Source organism: Telopea speciosissima, chromosome 9 (assembly GCF_018873765.1).
Source record: "Telopea speciosissima isolate NSW1024214 ecotype Mountain lineage chromosome 9, Tspe_v1, whole genome shotgun sequence".
NCBI lineage: Eukaryota > Viridiplantae > Streptophyta > Magnoliopsida > Proteales > Proteaceae > Telopea > Telopea speciosissima.
In genome coordinates, this window is record NC_057924.1 from 3,205,565 (window position 1) to 3,225,429 (window position 19,865).

At 39.6% G+C, this 19,865-nt stretch overlaps 1 protein-coding gene across 1 annotated transcript; it reads right to left on the minus strand.

Annotated features, from left to right (window-relative positions):
• Positions 1 to 1,244: 1,244 nt before the first annotated feature.
• On the minus strand, positions 1,245 to 16,660 carry LOC122639983 (U4/U6.U5 tri-snRNP-associated protein 2-like). Its single transcript, XM_043833051.1, has 9 exons — positions 16,198 to 16,660; positions 15,213 to 15,457; positions 14,958 to 15,042; positions 14,629 to 14,814; positions 14,382 to 14,549; positions 14,086 to 14,301; positions 2,708 to 2,879; positions 1,662 to 1,833; positions 1,245 to 1,574 (listed from the first exon to the last, which is right to left on the minus strand). The coding sequence occupies exons 1-9, from the start codon at positions 16,552 to 16,554 to the stop codon at positions 1,481 to 1,483; spliced, it is 1,695 nt and encodes a 564-aa protein (XP_043688986.1). The 5' UTR covers positions 16,555 to 16,660; the 3' UTR covers positions 1,245 to 1,480.
• Between the last annotated feature and the right edge of the window lie 3,205 nt (positions 16,661 to 19,865).

Sequence of the window (19,865 nt, forward strand, 5' to 3'; positions counted from 1 at the left end):
AGGGCTGATCCTTGATATAACCCAACCGTAATTGAGAATTCCTTGCCCTGGCCTCCCACAGATCTCACACTAGTTATCACACCATCATAGATATCTTTAATTATTTCTATATACTTACTCGACACCCCTCTCTTCGCAAGAACATGTCGGATTAAATATCTAAGGACTCTGTCATAGGCTCTTTCTAGGTCAATAAAGACCATATGGAGATCCTTTTTGCTAGTTCTACATCTTTCCATAAGCCTCCTTGGTAGGTATATAGCTTCTGTCGTGGATCTACTTGGTATAAAACCAAATTGATTCTTCGAGATACGAGTCTCTCTTCTCAAATGTGCTTCAATAACCTTTTCCCAAAGTTTCATAATATGACTCAATAGTTTTATGCTTCTATAGTTATTGCAACTCTAGACATCACCTTTATTTTTGTAGAGCCTCCAATCAAATAGCATTTTCCTAATGATCATAATCTTGTTAAAAATCTTGATCAACCAATATACCCCACAAACTCCCAGATAATTCCATACTTTAATAAGGATCTCATCTGGGCTTGTATTTTGCCTACTTTCATCATTATTAAGGCTTTTTAACTTCCGTCAAACCAATCTTTTGTATATATCTATGATATATGATGTCTTAATGAATAGCACAGTTAAACAATTCGATTATATTCGAACTATCTCCATTTAAAAGATCACAAATATACTCATCCCATCTAATGAGTCATACTATGAAAAGGTTATAAGGGGAGAAAATGAACAACTCACCTTAAATAGGAGGAGTTTTTGGGCAAGGTTGCTACATGCCTGTTGTGGCTTCTTATGTGGCATAACTTCCATATGGCAACCATTTAGCACCTAATTTAGTGGACACGGTACCAATGTCATCACTGGGTCATGTGCTAAACTTTTAATTGAATTTTTTTTTTCTCATTAATTGTAATTCTTGGAAGATTGTTTGGAAAATATAATCCTTATGGGACAGCTGACATAGCACCATTGGAAAAGACATGATGCCAACCCTCTTATATAACAGGCCTTCTATCATAGTAGCATGGAAATTGAGATCCGCCTCGGCCGATACCGATTCAATACGGTAGCGACACTTGATGCTAAGGTTTAAAATAATAATAATAAAGAATAAAAATCAAAATCGGATTTGTATCGGCCGATTACTAAATCTGTTTCCCCCCCCCCCTCCCCCTCCCAATAAAATAAAAATGGTTACATAAAAAACCCCTGTTGACAGTAGTGAAAATGCTATTTGATATTAATGTAGGAACAATAACGATATGCTCTCAGAACTCCAAAACAAAAATTTTGCACCGCATTATAGAACATGAGATTCTCTGTATTCATTACAAACCCTTTCCGAGCTGTTCTTCGTTTTGCCTTTAGGGATGTAACGAACATTTGTGATCAAATAATGCAGGATTTGAGCTCCAAATTTCAGGCTTTAATTGAACTGAGACTCTAGTAGTACATCACTGCTGCATCTCGTATATTTGCATGTAAGCCTCAGAGAGAGCAACCATCTGAGGAAGAGTTTCTGCAACATGCAGATCCTGCATCTCATACCTAAAATCATTGATGTCCGTATAACCATTAGATTCTGAGGCAAAAATATATCTATATTATACATATGAAGAATGATTCAACTAATACCATAATTCCTCTGATTTACGCTGTACGAATACTCTGTAAGACCCTTCACCAGGCTTGCCATCATGAACAAAATTTGCAATCAGATCGAATTTTGACCGCAGTTTCTCATTTTCCTTTGGTGTAGGTAAAGGGATATAATCCTTCAGTTCAAGGTTCTTCACGGGAAAGTTCACTGATCAAAGATGACATCAGAAAAATCACGCTTTCAGACTTAGGAACATAAAAGAAAGACTTCAGTTCTAGCATCCTGAATGAGCAAGGAACAAAAACCTTTACTAATAAGCTTTTCTAAAACTGTCAGCCCTCATCTAACAGGTATTATCTCCATGGATTAGTTGGTGAGTTATTCAATACACACAATACATAAAGTAATGTCCTAGGGAATGAACTGAGCGGTTTCTTATGTCAATAGTTGTCATGGCGGTGGGCTGGTGGCCAGCCACCTTGACACTTAGGTGATGCCTTGAGCACCAACCCAATGTCCCTTGCGCACATGTGAAGTTTCATCCCAAACAGAGTTGAACATGTGGCAAAAATAAGCTTTAATAATTCAGGACTAGAAAGAGGATGCAGACTAAAGCATGGACTACCAAGATGGTGCATTATGCCAATATGGGGATGCATGCCAATACACGGGGAGGATATTTGATTGAATTAGACTATGATATTTGACATATGGCGCATAATCCAGACCATGTTCTCTCTATCCAACAATCAAATTGCCACATCGTCCTTCCTTTGGCACAATAAGGTGGGCCGTGAGGAAGTCCTTCCTAGGTGACCCACACAAAGCTCATTTTGGTGTGTACGCGCGCAAATATACACACACATGCAGAAAATTGAGATTATAAAAACATCTAAGACTAGAAATGAGAAATGATTGAAATTTATGATGTGGAGGTAAGATCATTAGGTTATAGGTTTGGGTGCCTTGGCAAATAAAGGTTGGTTGCTTTGGACCTCAAAAGTCGCCTTATTGCCTAGGCTCTTAGACAACCATGCATATATCAATATTAGTTATTGAAATTTGAAACATGGAAACTCACCAAGAGTAGGGTTCTTTTCTATGAAGAAATTGTTCTTTGTGAACCGACGCATGTGGAGTATTAGATATTGTGGCAGTCTGGTGACACGGTACCTCATCCTTGCTATACAAGGACGCACAACTTCTGTGATAGACTCACCATCAAATTTCTTCAGTATGTTGAAAAGTGGCACCTGTAAGGAGAACAGAGTCCATCATGTATAAAATTACCTCATGAATAGTAGAACACAGAGCAAAGCAAATAAGTATGATGACAGGATGAACCAAAGTATGTTTTCACCACCAGCTTTCTACTTCATCTTGCATTATTTAGCATTTTCATAGAAACTCAAACTAATTAATATTACCCTTTGTTGGTTTTTTTTTTGGGAGAAAATAAATACACTATTAAAGAATAAGAAAAATAGGATGATGTTTAACAGAGAATTAAAATATGATGGATGAAGTGGCGAAGTGCATCCAGAGTGTTGTGTGATCGATGTATTCCTTTAAAACTTAAAGGAAAATTTTATAGAACAGTCATCCGACCGGCTATGATGTATGCTGTGGAATGTTGGAAGTCAAAAAAAAAAAAAGGAGCATACCCATTGCACAAGGCTCTCGCCATTGCGGGTGTAGGGAGGGTCATAATGTATGCAGCCTTAAAATGATTTTGCAGAGAGGCTGCTTCCAGACTCGAACCCCTAACCACTTGGTCACAATGGAGCAACCTTACCGTTGCACCAAGGATATGAGGATGTTGAGATGGATAGTGTGGCAAAACTGGGAAGGATAAAGTAAGAAATGATCAAATTAGAGCTGATTTGGGAGTAGCTCCAATACATGATAAGCTACTAGAAAGTCATTTGAGGCGGCATAGCCATGTTCAACGGAGGCCTTTAGATGCTCCAGTATGGAGGAGTGATTTGAGTCGGATTGATGGAGCTAAAAGAGCCAGGGGCAGAGCCAAAATGACTCCAGGAGTAGTGGTGTGGTAAGACACGCATAGCTAAGGCCTTGTATCAAGTATAAACTCGAATAAAGCTGAATGGAATGAAAGGATCCATGTAGCCGACCCCATTTAGTTGGGATAAGGTTGAGATGTTGTTGTTTCTGTTGATGTATTAAAGGATAGGAAAAAGACAGGAGAAGGATGGAACCCCCTATTTGAATATCTAAGATATCTAGAGCCCCTGAAATCCTTACATCTATATATATTCGCGGGAATATTTAACTCTGCCAGTGCTTTGACAACCAATATAATCACCCCCCAATTTTTTAAGGCAGGGTGTCGGATCAAGTCGGCAGAGGATATTAACAACCTTTGTCTTGATGGTCTGAATATGTACTGGAAATTCATTTGTGACTTCATGCAGGGGGCAAATTGCAAATTTACACAGATGGTTGGAGATACATGATAGTTATCATGCCTGGTTGCTGTTAGACGTATCTAATGGTTCCACAACATAGCCAAATGCAGGTTGATAGGGGTTCTAAATACCTAAGGACTAGGGTTCAAAAACCAATAAACCAGAATCATAGAGATGGGAACCAAAAGCGAGATTCAATATAAGCATATTCATTAAAAAAGAAAGTAAAAAACATAAATGAACGTAAACTCGTGAAGTGTCAACAAGGCATGCTATCGCCTTGGACACAAGAAAGAGCCTGGATGCCAAGGCGTTGTCTAGGTGCTTGACAACTGTGATGCCAAAAAATATGCACGCAAACAGTAACTCAGAAACTATGGACCATTTTATGCAAATTTGCACGGACTGTGCAGTAGGTGTAAGTGATACTTCTTTTATTCTAATTATGTGCAGCCTCTTTAGCCCTTTTTTTACCGCATCCCCTAACTTGGGGATTGGCAAGTTGTTGTCATCCATTGACCCCACCATATGTAGATGTAGGGAGACTCCAACCTTATTTCCATTGATGACATTTCTGAACTTGCAGTAGCTACCTGAAGATCTTTGTTGAAGTCTTCAATGCAAGAAATCTGAAGTCAATGTCTGAAAAGCTAACTCCATGGTGTAACAAGAAGATGGCCATCTAGTTTATGATCAGGACACAGTGGCATATGAAAAATTGAAACTCGTGATCTACAATGACAAGAAAAAGAGAACAGGGGAGCTGTGGAATTTGTCATGCACCCTGGAACTTCGATCCCATCTCCCTATAACAGATCCTCCCGGTCTACAAGACGCAAGGAGTCAACTGGAGATCCACCAGTCCCTTCACCTTGATATGACTCACAAGGCAACACTCAACAGGGCAGAGCAGCAGCTATGGCAGCAAGCAAAAGCTTTTTCATTAATCAAATTCGTATTCAACATTTGCCCCCCCCCTTACAACCTTATATAAAAGACTCAAAATTAGACTCCTATACTAAAAAGGAAAGGCCTAACCCAATCCTTAACCTATTAGGTAACTTAAATTGACTAGGAAACTGAAATACTAAAGGAAATAGACTCAAAACATGGCTGGACTTATAGAGTCCTAATCCAGCCCAACTTAAATAACAATTAAATAGTCACATGACCACTTAACCAAGTCACATGATCACTTAAGTGATCACATGACCACTAACTAAATTAAAAGAAATCTACTAACTAATCCCGTATGTAACCTTATTACCCATAGTTTAGGCCCATAAAAATGGCCTATTACATTTAAAACACATGGGATCAAAGGCCCAACATGTATATATTATATAACTTAACCCTAGACTTATTCCTAGTAAAAGAAGCTCGGTTTGGTGATAAATCTGCATCACCATTAAGTTGGGATAAGGCTGAATTTGTTGTTGTTGTAGTTAGCTTGGAACACCCTCAACCTCGTGTGAGTCAGTCTCCTTTTGTTATTATGTTTCCTTTTTAAATTATGCTTAGCTATTAGCAATAGGATTGGCTTTTCATAGTCATATTAGCAGTTTTATTTAGTTTTTCTATATAAAGCTTGTAAGAGTAATTGGCTCACGGGCAATTTTGATGATATAAAATAGAGTTTTGCTTCAATAGAGTGCTGTGTGATTCAGTAGAGGATGGGAGATCCTTGGACGACAGTGAGATTTAGATCCTTGATCTTGGTGGGAAGCCATATACTTATCTTTCTTCTTTCTCTTCTGTTTTTTTCCCCCCTCTCCTGCAATAAGACTATGCTACTTATACTAGGATTGCTGGAATCTAGACTTCGACAAGTCTGATTCGTGTTCTGATTTCAGAAAATCTTCATGACCGCTATCCTAAATACCATTCTGTTATCAGATTCTTTATCTGCTGTGTGAATGATACAATCCTACTACAAGTGAGATTTAATTCTTGCTATTTTGAAGGTTGTTCTATATCTGATATATACTGCTCTGTTTATTCTGATATTATTAACATATAATGAGTTTCTGTTTGCATACTAAATCTGTAATCAGATCAGTCATAAAACGCCTAGTTTTGCTGGTTTTGACTTATCCTAGTTACACTGGAGTTGTCCGCATAAACAAATCTGTCCATTGGATCTGGCTGAAATTTTCAGCATTGATTTTACTCCATAAAAGAGGCACACGACCAGGCTTTATAAGTTGATCTGATTTTCTGATCTTGAGTAATTAAGTTTTCTCCTGTTCTTGAATTTCTTTCAGATTTGATTCTCTTTTAATTACTCTTCATCATCTTCTGAAGGACACCTACTATCTTTGACTCCAACCTCTGATATCCATTCTATCCCCCAAATCCAGATTTTCTCTATATACCCCCACGGTTCTATCTATTCCCCAAACCCAAACCGCTCTACCACGATTCTCTCTACTACCCATCACTCTCACCTCCAAACAAATCCGCTCACACTAAACTTGATCCCAAGGCCCTCAAGTGTCTCTTTCTTGGGTACTCTTCTACTACCAAGGGTTACCAGTGCTATCACCCTTCTTCTCGTCGGTGCCTTATCTCCAAAGATGTCACCTTCCTTGAATCTGTCCCTTTCTTTGCACCTTCTCAGCATCCTCTTTAGGGGGAGAATTGTGGAAGTGAACAGGCTGCTGATTTCCTTCATTCTTCTCTCACTATCTCTCCTTTTATGCTTGACATTGGAAAACACAAGACTGTGGATGTGGTTGATATTAATGATCAAGCAGGTGTGAATACAGAATTGGTTGTTGAAAGTGGTTCTGGTCAGGAGAAGGATTATCACATTAAATACAAAAAAGGTGAAGGCTTGCATAATACAGGAAAGAAGACCTTCCAAGAGTCCTCTTTGGATCCAGATCCACATCCTGAGCTTCATCCTTCTCAATCAGGTGACATTCTTTCTCCTCTATCTGATTTAGACCTTCCTATTGCTGTTAGAAAAGGGAAAAGAAATTGTACTAATCCCATAGCCCAGTTTGTTTCCTATGATGCTCTTTCTCCTACAAGTCTTGCCTTTGTTACTGCTCTCTCTACTGTCTCTATTCCCAAGAATGTTTCTGAATCTATGTCTGACCCAAAGTGGAGACACGCTATGTCTGAGGAGATGGTAGCACTTGAGAAGAATGGTACTTGACAATTGGTGGATCTTCCTAAGGGACGTGTCCAGGATGCAGATGGGTCTACACAATCAAGAATAAATCTGATGGTACTGTTGAGAGATACAAAACAAGCTTGGTGGCTAAGGGGTACAACCAAGTCTATGGGACTGATTACCAGGAGACATTTGCTCCTGTGGCCAAACACAACTCTATAAGAGTTCTTTTATCATTGACTGCCAATAAAGATTGGCCATTGTATCAGTTAGATGTGAAGAATGCATTTCTTCATGGTGACTTGGAAGAAGAAGTATACATGCAAACCCCACCAGGCTTCAAAATGCCTTCAGCTGAAGGGAAAGTGTGTCTCCTCAAGAAGGCACTATATGGCCTCAAACAGTCACCAAAGGCATGGTTTGAGTGCTTCCGGCCGGCTATTCTGAAGAATGGATATTCCCAGAGCCAAGCTGACCACACTCTCTTTACCAAGCAGAGCAATGGTAACATCACAGCTCTCATTGTGTATGTTGATGATATTGTGGTCACTGGAGATGATCCAACTGAGATAGTTAAACTGAAAAACTAATTGGCTTAATAGTTCAAAATCAAAGATCTGGGCCCTTGAAGTATTTCTTAGGATTGAAGTATCAAGGACCAAGAAAGGAATCAACATATGTCAACGGAAGTTTGTTCTTGCTTTGTTAACAAAGATAGGGATGTTAGGCTGCAAACCAGCAAGCTCTCCTATTGAGCAAAATCATAAATTAGGAGAAGCTTGTGGCCCCCCTCTTGTTGATACAGGAAAGTACTAGAGGCTCGTGGGCAAGCTTATCTATCTTTCTGTGACTCGCCCAGATATTTCCTATGCAGTGGGAGTAGTGAGCCAATTTATGCATGCTCCCAAGAGTGGCCATTTAGATATTGTGTATCATATTCTCAAATATTTGAAGTCTTGCCCAGAGAAAGGACTGTTGTATGCCAAGCACGATCACCTGAGAGTGGAAGGTTTTACTGATGCTGATTGGGCTGGATCCATCACAGACAGGAGGTCTACCTCCGGCTATTGCACCTTTGTGGGAGGTAACTTGGTTACATGGAGAAGCAAAAAACAGCCGGTTGTAGCTAGATCCATTGCAAAGACAAAATTTAGAACTATGGCTCATGGAGTGTGTGAACTCATCTGGCTGAAAAGGCTTATTCAGGAACTGAGATTTGCCACAAAAGGACCTATGAGACTCTATTGTGATAACAAGGTTGCCATCAGTATTGCTTACGATCCCGCGCAACATGACAGGACCAAGCACATTGAAGTGGATCGACACTTTATCAAGGAAAAGATAAACTCCGGCTGCATTTGTACTCCTTTTGTGAAGACTAGTGATCAATTGGCGGATATCTTTACAAAGGCTGTTACCTCTATTCAGTTTGGCACTCTCCTATGCAAGCTGGGAATGCATGACATTTATTCTCCAGCTTGAGGGGGAGTGTTAGAGTTGTTAGTTATGTGATAAGGGTAGTTTGGGAACTAGTCTTATGCGTAGTTGCCCCATTATGTATTTTCTATTTCTTTCCTTTTACCTCCCTAGGGAGGTGTATGTAATTCTCCTATTTTCTAGTAATGAAGGAATATAGGTGTGGAGTATAGTGTGAATACACCCAACACATTACAGCCGAACTTTCTCTCTTGTCTTCTCCATCTTCTCCTCTCGTCTCCTTCCTCCTCCAACATCTTCTCCTTCTCTTACTCCTAAACCTAAGATTGAACTGTATAGAGGAGGGGTAATAAAGAAAAGAGAAAATTATGGTGATGACAAAAATACTGTCACCACTCTTCTTCTTCCTTGCATGAAAAAAGGAACCAGTGGCAGTCTTTCCCAACTCAAATTGATAGAACTCAAACAGTTCAACTCCAATTAAGTTGAAATTTCAGGAAGAGATGGTTAATACCCCAACACCCAGAATCCAGTAACAGATACTTGATGGAACAATCTGAGATTTAATAATAATAATAATAATAATAATAAAACCTGAAACAGGGCCTCAAGGTATAGCTTGGGGCAGTTCTGGTTGCAGGTTTATAACTCAGGAAGGGGTTTGATTTGGAGGATAATACTCTAGGTATCAGATCATCCTAGAGGAGTCATATTAACCCCAAAGTTTTAGGAAGAAAGGGGTTGGGATGTGAGTGATCACCCTAATACAATAGGACTGCAAATACCACCACACCAGACAGAGATGCCAGAATAAATCCAATAATAAAAGGAAGAAGTAATGAAGGATAGCAGAGTTTGCAGAAACAGAGAGAAGAAGAAAGGAAGAGATGTAAGAAGATTAGATTACAAGTAAAAAGAAGATAAAGTAAGAGATCAGACATTCAGATCCGGAGGGAGGGAAGAAGAACACTCTACAGCCAACCAGCTACCTCAAAAGAAGAAGTAACGAAGGATAGCAGAAACAGAGAGAATAAAGGAAGATGTAAGAAAATTAGATAAGTAAGCAGAAGAGGAGGGAAGAAGAACACTCTACAGCCAACCAGCTGCCTCAAAGGCCACGCAGGCTACAATCACACAAAACTCAATAGTCCATTTTCATTCTCTAAAATCCATCGTAGCCTCGTAGGTTAAATACTAATATATAAAGAAAACTCTGTCAAACAGAAATAAAAACTACTCTACCTAGGAAACTAAAATAAAGTTAAACAAGGAAACCGAAATAGGAAGCTATCCCCTACATAATCTACCAAAATAAACGACTACAATATATTCTCCCAAATAAAAGAACTCCCTAACTATCCTACTAGACCAAAAATCTAATTTGGACACGGTTCATCTTGGGTTGGGTTTCCAAATGGAAGCGAGCAGGCCCACAGAAGCGTTACTGCATGATTGTGAGAACAAGTGGTTGAGGAACATTAGTTAGGAACATGCATAACAGTTTTTCCAGATTTTGAAAGCACTACCTAGACTTATCCAAATGAACTGAAAGTTTTGGGGCTTAGTGTCTCTGTAGGTCTTATGTCAAGCCCTAAAGTTTCATGATTTTGGAAAGCTAGTTTGATTTTTGACTGAATTCTGAAGTTAGATGGTTTTAAGGAAGGTTTTGAGGAAATCAAATTAAAAGAGTCTAATACAACTATATCATAGCCTTTGAGCCCAATTTTGGTCTGCTGAATCCTATATAAGAGTACTATCATGATAAAATTTTAGACTATATGGACTTTATTTGATCCACTTTTACTAAGCTGATTTGCTGACTAGCGTGATGAGAAGAGATTCTATTGTCCAAATGACTTAGTGATGCAGACCCTAGCCTCCTCGAATTGAAGAAGCCACCCTAACCCTAGGGTTTTAGTAGGAGCCTTAGTTTAGTTTATTTTAGTTCTATACTTGGTTTTTATTTTGTGTTTTTAATTGAACCAGTTTAAATTGGTTGCATCCAATTGGTTCAATTGGTCTAATTTAAGTGAAGTGATTCTATTGGCTAAGAGGTTCTTATATCCTATTGGCTAGTAGGGGAATCTTCTTTTATTTTAAGTAGTTTAAGTTGTTTTTAAGTCATTAGAGTCAATTGAGTCTTTTTATACTTTTTGAATTGTTGATGCAGATTCATCACCGAAATGGGCTTATTTCTTTAGAAATAAGTCTAGGGTTGGGATATATATATGTTGGGCCTTTGTTCCCAAGGGTTTTCTATATAATAAGCCACTTTAATGAGCCTAAACTAGGGGTATATAGGTTGCATACGGGATTAGCCCAATACTTAGTTTATTTTTATGTTTTTAATTGAACCGGTTCATATTGGTTGCATCCAATTGGTTCAATTTAAGTGATCATGTGACTTGATTAAGTGGTCATGTGATATAAGTTGGGCTGGATTAGGACTCTATAAGCCCAGCCATGTTTTGAGTCTATTTCCTTTAGTATTCTAGTTTCCTAGTCAGTTTAAGTTACCTAATAGGTTAGGGATAGGGTTAGGCCATTCCTTTTTAGTGTCTAAGTCTATTTTTGAGTCTTCTATATAAGTTTGTAAGGGAGGCCAGCATTGAACACGAATTTTGATTAATAAAAACTCAGCTTTATGCTTGCTGCCTTTGTTGCTGCCTTTGCTCCATCGTGAGTGTGCCTTATGAGTAATATCAAGGTTGCCTTGTGAGTAATATCAAGGTGAAGGGATTGGAGGATCTCCAATCGACTCCTTGCACCGTGAAGATCGGGAGGGCTTCTACTTATCTCCTTGCATCTTGTAGATCGGGAGACCCCATTGTTCATCTTCAAAGCTGTTACCATTGAAGATCTCTTCAAATCCAGTAAGTTTGAATCTGAACTTTGTTTAAACCTTCTTCTTCTCACTCCTACCCTAACTAGGATTCCTCCATAACTTCAAATCTGTCCATTAGTTTCAAACCAAACTTTCAGCATACATCCCTTACATCATTATTGACACTCGATCCAAGTTTCATCAAACCCCCACCACCCTAAACCCTAGAATCCCCTACTCCTACCTCCATTAGGAATTGATCTAAATCCTAGTGCTGTCCATTCGAACCAACAGCCCCTTTTGTTCTTTGATCCTGTTGTTTGGCTCCTAGTAGGTCTCCTACCTATCTAGGACTACATTAATTGTTTTAAAACACTTAATTGTACCTCTCCACGATTTTGGATGGAGATTAAGTTGTAATAGTTTTAGGACTTAGGCCTTTGGCTTCTTATTTAATTAGAGATCATGGGAGAGGCTCCCCCACCTATTATGCTTTAAAAAAATCGTTTCTTTATGCTGCTGCTTACTCTTTGAGAGTGTTCCTTGCGGGTAATATCAAGGAGCCCTTGTGAGTCATATCAAGGGTGAAGGCTGGTGGATTCCGGCGACTCCTTGCATCTTGTAGATCGGGAGGTCCTCTCTTAGCTTTTCTTCAATCTGCTACTGTTGGAGATCAGTGTTATTCAAGTAAGTAGTTTATTTAATTCAGTAATTTCATTCCTCTTCTTCTCCATCCAACCTAACCCTGATCGATTCCCCTGAAACCTATTGTTTTAAACCCTAGTTATCCTGTCCAACCCCTTCCCACCATCAGATCTGTTCCAATTTTACACTATAGTTCCAGCTGGCCATCTCCTTCACTCAATCCCCCATTCTACTCCCATTCCAACAGCTAAACCCTAATCCCCCTCTTCCCCATTAAAACCCCAACACCCTAAAACTTACCTAGACCTATCCAACCATCCAAATCCTTCAATATTACAACCGAACCACCCCTACACTGCCCTTAACACTCGACCTTAAGCTCCAGCCCAAATTCCAGCTCTAAACCCTAAATCTCATCTCCCCCTTCATTCCCAAAACCCGAAATCCTAAACCTAAAATTTCTGAAATTTAGCTTTTCTTCAATCTGCTACTGTTGGAGATCAGTGTTATTCAAGTAAGTAGTTTATTTAATTCTGCAATTTCATTCCTCTTCTTCTCCATCCAACCTAACCCTGATCGATTCCCCTGAAACCTATTGTTTTAAACCCTAGTTATCCTGTCCAGCCTCTTCCCACCATCAGATCTGTTCCAATTTCACACTATAGTTCCAGCAGGCCATCTCCTTCACTCGATCCCCCATTCTACCCCCATTCCAACAGCTAAACCCTAATCCCCCTCTTCCCCATTAAAACCCCAACACCCTAAAACTTACCTAGACCTATCCAACCATCCAAATCCTTCAATATTACAACCGAACCACCCCTACACTGCCCTTAACACTCGACCTTAAGCTCCAGCCCAAATTCCAGCTCTAAACCCTAAATCTCATCTCCCCCTTCATTCCCAAAACCCGAAATCCTAAACCTAAAATTTCTGAAATTTAGCTTTTCTTCAATCTGCTACTGTTGGAGATCAGTGTTATTCAAGTAAGTAGTTTATTTAATTCTGTAATTTCATTCCTCTTCTTCTCCATCCAACCTAACCCTGATCGATTCCCCTTAAACCTATTGTTTTAAACCCTAGTTATCCTGTCCAGCCCCTTCCCACCATCAGATCTGTTCCAATTTTACACTATATTTCCAGCAGGCCATCTCCTTCACTCGATCCCCCATTCTACCCCCATTCCAACAGCTAAACCCTAATCCCCCTCTTCCCCATTAAAACCCCAACACCCTAAAACTTACCTAGACCTATCCAACCATCCAAATCCTTCAATATTACAACCGAACCACCACCCCTACACTGCCCTTAACACTCGACCTTAAGCTCCAGCCAAAATTCCAGCTCTAAACCCTAAATCTCATCTCCCCCTTCATTCCCAAAACCCGAAACCCTAAACCTAAAATTTTTGAAATTTAAAAACTTATTCAAATCTAACCAAACCTAGTTCATTAAGACCTTTAAAACCTGCATATTAAAACCCTATAAACCCCATTACCATTAGTTAACCCTAACCCTAATTTCTGCCCTATTTAGCCTAAGCTGTCCCAATCGGCCAACCTTGTTAGATAACCCTATCCCCCTAGCTCCTAGTGGGACTTCTCCTACCTAGGACTACATCACTTTGCTCTTTGAAGGGGTCAAATATCCTTTGCTTTCAACTCATTATGAATGGTTTCATACAATAAGGTTTATCTCCACAAAGTCTCAAGTGATTCTGTTACATATTCATGTCTCCATTGAATATTAACAATTTTTTTATTAGTATATCAGAAGTTATTGTTATTGTGTGTTATCTATAATGGCCCCACTTCCCCCTACAGTTTAGGAGTTCCTAGACTCTAGTTCTAAATATAATAGGGATAAGCTCTCATTGATGACACTTCAGCCAATAGGGTTCTAAGCAATCATCAAAGATTTAGCAACAATTGGAATCCAGATATACTACAACCCATGCTGCTGCAATTTATATTACCAAATTCACATAGTTGAGCACCACTGACCTGAGGAATTATATTTTTCTCCATCACATCTTTGAAGAGAGGAGGTGGGGGCAAATCAAGCCCAAGCATTAGGAATGGCATTCTACATGTTTCCATAAGCACATTGCCATGTTCAGTCCCACCATCTGCAGTGCCCCCATTACTTTGGTCATCTCCGTTTTCTTTCTTCTCAGCAAAAGATTTGTTATGTATCTCCTTCACAACCTCCAATTCCCCCTATTAACCATGGCAGTTTAGATAATGCAAATCTAAAACAACAGTTGAGTAAACAAATAACATCAAACAATACAGAAAACCTGAAAGCACTTGTAGATGATGCTGCTGTTTTTCTTTAAACTCCTAAGATCTGAGTGTAGTGTGTTAAGAAGCCATGACATGAACTCCACAGGATCTGACTGCTGACCTATTCGGAACCGTTTTTTACTGGCTTTCATAACTGCCTGCAAAAACTCATGTGGGCTCACCTGTATACAAATCATGTCAGAGGACATCATTTATGTGTTCAGAACTGTAAATTATATGCAATCATCATAAGAAAAAAACCTGGCCCTTGAAATTTCGTGCATGCCAGATCTTTCTAGTGAGCTCTCCAAATCGATGAACAAGAGGAGATCTGCAGTGCTTGTAATTCTCAGGAATAAGGAAAAAATTCCTTAAGGGGGTAACCCTCATTAAAGACTGAATTGTCACATTCAGAAAATCAGTTTCTTTAATGTTGTTCAGGCCCACCTGAAATGTTATAAAGATTGGTAATTGTCAAGAACATAAGCACAAGATCAAAATCTTAAAAGTTTAACTTTATCCAGATAATAAGGTAACCAAAATACCAAAACAAAAGCAATAACATCGACAAGAATTAAGCATTCAGGTACCATTCCAGGAAGATAATCAGAACCATCAAGTGCCCTTGACCATTGTTTATTTTTGTCAAGCTGTTCAACTTGTTCCCTACTGAACCTGTATATATTAAACAAATAGAATCAGTACCAACATGAATTTGGTAACATGTATTGCAATTTAAGAAAGTTACCCACAAAATTGGATGAGGTGTACAACAAAGCAAAACATAATATTGGGGTGGGGTGGGGGTAAGAGGATAAGTGAAGCAGGTGGAAGCATAGCTAGACCTTGGATTTAGGACATATCGAATGTCATCCAATGATGGGTCATTAATTTCATATCCATCAGGAAGGCAATAGACTTTTTCTGTCTGAAGGTTGATATAAACATGATGCCCAGCTTCAAGGCTATGAGTATATGCATGAGACTTCTGACCTCTTCCCTGATAATACTTCCCACAGACCAAACATGCGTATACATTCAAATTTGACAGAGAGACAGAGCAGAACTTCTCAAAGTCAAAGTCCAAAACCTGCAAAAAAGATTTAAAAAAGGACAACAGAAAATATACAAAATCAAATAAACAAACTATTACAATTCAAAGAGAAATTTGTACAGATATACATGTATGTATTCAGTACTATGTATATGCACTTTATCTGCCAATAGTATCCATAGTTGCTAAGATAAAAACAGCTCTTCTAATTACCCAATCTATCTGAAACCATGCAGTGCCTTGCAAAATGAGACAATTTGACGGTTAAAGATTATAATGGCTCCATTTGGTTGCAAGGGAAATGAAATATATTTTACTAGAAGAGTCATTTTTGGTGTTTGGTTGCAAGGGAAATGCAAATATTTCCTTGAAAAGTGAAATATATTTTACAGGAAATGCAAATATTTCCCTTCCCTTCACAATATTTCTCCGGAAAATGAAACATACTTTACTAGAAAAGTCATTTTTGGTGTTTGGTTGAAAGGGAAATGCAAATATTTCCTTGAAAAGTGAAATATATTTTACAGGAAATGCAAATATTTCCCTTCTTTTCACTTCCCTTTCCCTATTTCCCCTGCAACCAAAAGAAGCCAATATGAAATCTCAAACTCTTCTCAATGCCTACAATAAAACAAAAGGCAATCACCATTGAATTCACCATATGATGTTCTCAAGTAAAATCAAACTTCAAATCCGTTTAAGAACCACTCAAGTTACAGATCAACAACAAAGCTAATATTGGCATTAGTTATGATAGTGATGATGATAACAATTACCTGGCGATTAACTGTATCTAGATAAGGACAATCCCTTCGAACTTCAACCTGTCGATTGCGCCTTCCTTGATTCAACCCTATCAGGTGGGAATCACTGTCGTCCTCGTCCTCAGCATCATCATCATTTGCTTCTTCTGCTTCTTCTCCATGACCTTTTTGTTCTATCCATCTAACGTTTTCTTCTCTCCTTTTGTCTTCTTCTTCGTCATCATCGTCGTCATTATAAGAAGCAAGGGGAAGAAGAGCATTTTCAATAGCATGATGTGGAGGAGAGGGAGAAGATCGCCGAACTAACTTCTGCCTTTCCAGCTGTGTTTCTTGACTCTCATCATTCTCCCTGTTTCTCTTTGTTACCATCTTCTCTGCAGTTCACTTCTTCCCGTGTCTACACTTGAATAGTCTAGAAATGAACCCACCACAAATATCCAATGCAAAGAGAGATCAGTACCGCAAGTTGTGATGAAATTTCTAATCCTACCAAAAAAAAAACCCTATTCAAAAGATCTTCTTCTACCAATCAAACGCTTCAACGATACAAATCAAACAGAAATCCAAAGAAAATAATAAATACCTGTGAGAAGGTCTCTACTGTAGCCAGCATTTCAGTCCGAAAAATCGATCCACTTTGGCTAAGGAGCGAAAAAACCCAAAGTTGCAGAGAGCGAGAGAGAGCGAGAGAGAATTGCAGAGACTGCGATTTTAACCCTACCAAGATTGCGACAGAGAGAGAGAGAGAGAGAGAGAGAGAGAGAGAGAGAGAGAGAGAGAGAGAGAGATAGAAAGAGATAGCGAGAGAGAGAGGAAGAGGGAGCGAGAGAGAGATGCAGAGACTGCGAGAGAGAGAGATCAAACCTTAGGGTTGCAGACCGAGATCTGCTTCTTCTTCGTCTCCAAACTTCCACGGGCAAGAGACCTCTTGCAGCCTTCACTCCTCGCGGGTTTAGTCTCGAAAAATTACGGGTTTTGTCCCTTTCGATTTGTTCTTGTTCTTTGCAGAGACGGTCTGTAAAAAACGTTCTTTTGGTAATAATAACCTCTGACTCGTTCTAAAAGAACGGAAAAACGAACCACACAACCAAATGCATTTTGATGTTCTTTTGTTCTAAACGACGTTCTGAAAGTTACCAAACGCACCCTAAGTAAATCAATTTTTTATATTTTATTTGCGCCAAGATTGCGATTAAAATCACCAAATGTTATAGGATTTAGCTTTTATCACACAAAACACAAAACAAAAGTACAATCACAATATTTTCAAGCTTTTCAGCAACGTACATCTGAGGAATGTGCAGGAATGATTCATGTGGTAGACATTCGATATTGTAATCTGGTATGTTTGCCACTGAACACATGTTTCGTGTAACCTCGGATTTTATTGAGATGTGAAGCAGAGGAGGACAGAAGAGAGAGATGGAGTTTACCTCCTCCAGCGCCGGTGTTGCAAGCCTGAAACTTTTATTGAACTCTCGTCGGAAGGGAAGGGGCGAGAGTCACCGGTGACTTTCGTTCAGGCAGGCTTTCATAAGGCTATTGCGAAGATGGAAGAGTAGAAGAAGATACAGAAGAGAATATCGTATCCATCGTAAAATCGGGGTTTAAAAGGAGGGGTAAGAATGTAAATTAACCTGCCTTTTTCTTGAGTTAGCCTTCGAGTGTGTAACGTAATTTTATCTGTTCCATTTCCTACCTGCTCCATTTCCCCAAGTTCTTCTAATTGAGGGGGGTGGACCCCACTCAAGCAGTGTGTTCAAGCAAAGGTAGGGTAGTCATGTTCGCCCCCTCTATTAGAAGAACTTGGGGAAATGGAGCAGATAAAGGTCCGGTGTGTAGAATTTTTATCGTGTGCGGTTCCCTAGTGCCTCTAACAAGAGGAGGGTGGACCCCACCCGGGCAGAGTGTTCGGTTAGGTGCCCCAGGTGGGTCCCACTCCCCTCTTGTGAAAGGCACTAGGGAGCCACACTGGTCAGGGAACCGTAGACGATATAAATCCCCAGTGTGTAACACCCAAAAAAAAAGGGAGACGAAAAATTATCTGCTCCATTTCCTGCCAAGTCTAGTTCCCCAAGTCGGGGTTGGACTCCACCAGGGCTGTGTTTGGGTAGGGGTAGGGTGGTCATTTATGCCCCCTATTAGAGAGACTTGGGGAAATGGAGCGGGCAGGGAAATGGTTTAATACATGAAGTGTCATGGTCCACGACGGTTTCACATGCCACAGTCCACTTTGGCTAAGGTACACTACACTGTTTTAAAACGCGTCATATCATGTGAAAATTGACTATCACTTATAAAAGACATTCAATCACAACCAATGTAAGACAAAAATCCGAGACACAACATTGAAGGGGTGGGGAAAGGTAGTAATTCATGTCAATAATTTATTGTGAGTTCAATGCTTCACTCCGGTGAGACTGGCTTCCCATAGCCTTGAACCGAGTTCTTCAAAGTGTGTTGAGGTGAATTTTTATCGTATGCGGTTCCTTGACCGGTGCGGTTCCCTAGTGCCTCTCACAAGAGGAGGGTGGACCCCACCGGGCAAAGTGTTCGGTCAGGTGCTTCGGGTGGGTCCCAACCCCCTCTTGTGAGGGGCACTAGGGAACTGCACCGGTCAGGGAACCGTAGACGATAACGATTGGTGTTGAGATTGACAAGTGAGATGTGAGAGCGGCTCTGTTTAACAATTGGCTGGAGATTTTTATTCTTATGGCACAACAAGAAACTATTATAAATGAGAAAATTCGGTCGAAACTGTCGAAACCATCGAGATATCTCGATTTCGTAGGTTTCCAAGACGAGATGGAGGGGTATTTTAAAAACGACATGGTTTCGACTCGGTATCGACAGTTTCGAAACATGGTTGAACCACCTTGAACCAGCCCTATATAATACCTCATCTCGACCAAGAAAGGCATTTCTCAACTTGGTTTCGATAGAAACCCCTCCAACCAAGGTTTCGCCATGAATAAAAAAAGTTTCAAGTTTAGATCTGATTTTGGTTGGTTTCGATCAAATCTCAGTTTTCAGCCTGGTCGAAACCCGAGTTCTTGATCCTTGGTACTAATGACACTGGATATCCTTAAAATGCAACAGAATGTAAGATGTCCTCCCTCCTTCACAATTAAAGGAATGGGAAGTTAAAAACAAACATTACTGTTAGTTCTTTTTATATTTTGGGTTATACAAAAAATAAAATTTTGGAATTGTAATCTATTGAAATCTTTGGAGCGAATCACTTTTTCTTGGTCTGATTTATTTAGTGTGTAGTGGTAATTCTTTGAGCACACTAATTAACCTGTAGTCTGTTAATATCCTTTGTTGTAAGGTTGAGATGGATACAAGTTCCAATTGAGAGAGAGGGAGGTCTTCTTTGAGTTTTATTACTTATGAAGGGAGGTATAGGGTTTGCCTTCACTCTTGGTGAAGAGAAAATTTCAGACCTTCGACAGTAAAGGGTGGGAGTTAATGATGACATTTAGGGTTCCAGAGTCCAATCATGGTGCCAAATCACCTTCGATCTAACTTTGATGGGAGTCATTTTCTGTCATATTCAACGAAGACCTTCGGATGCCCAAATTTGAAAGAGTGACCTGATTCAAATTGAGTGAACCAAAAGGGCTTGGGACAGACCTAAGGTAACCATTGGAAAAGTGGTGAAGAAAGACATGCTTAGC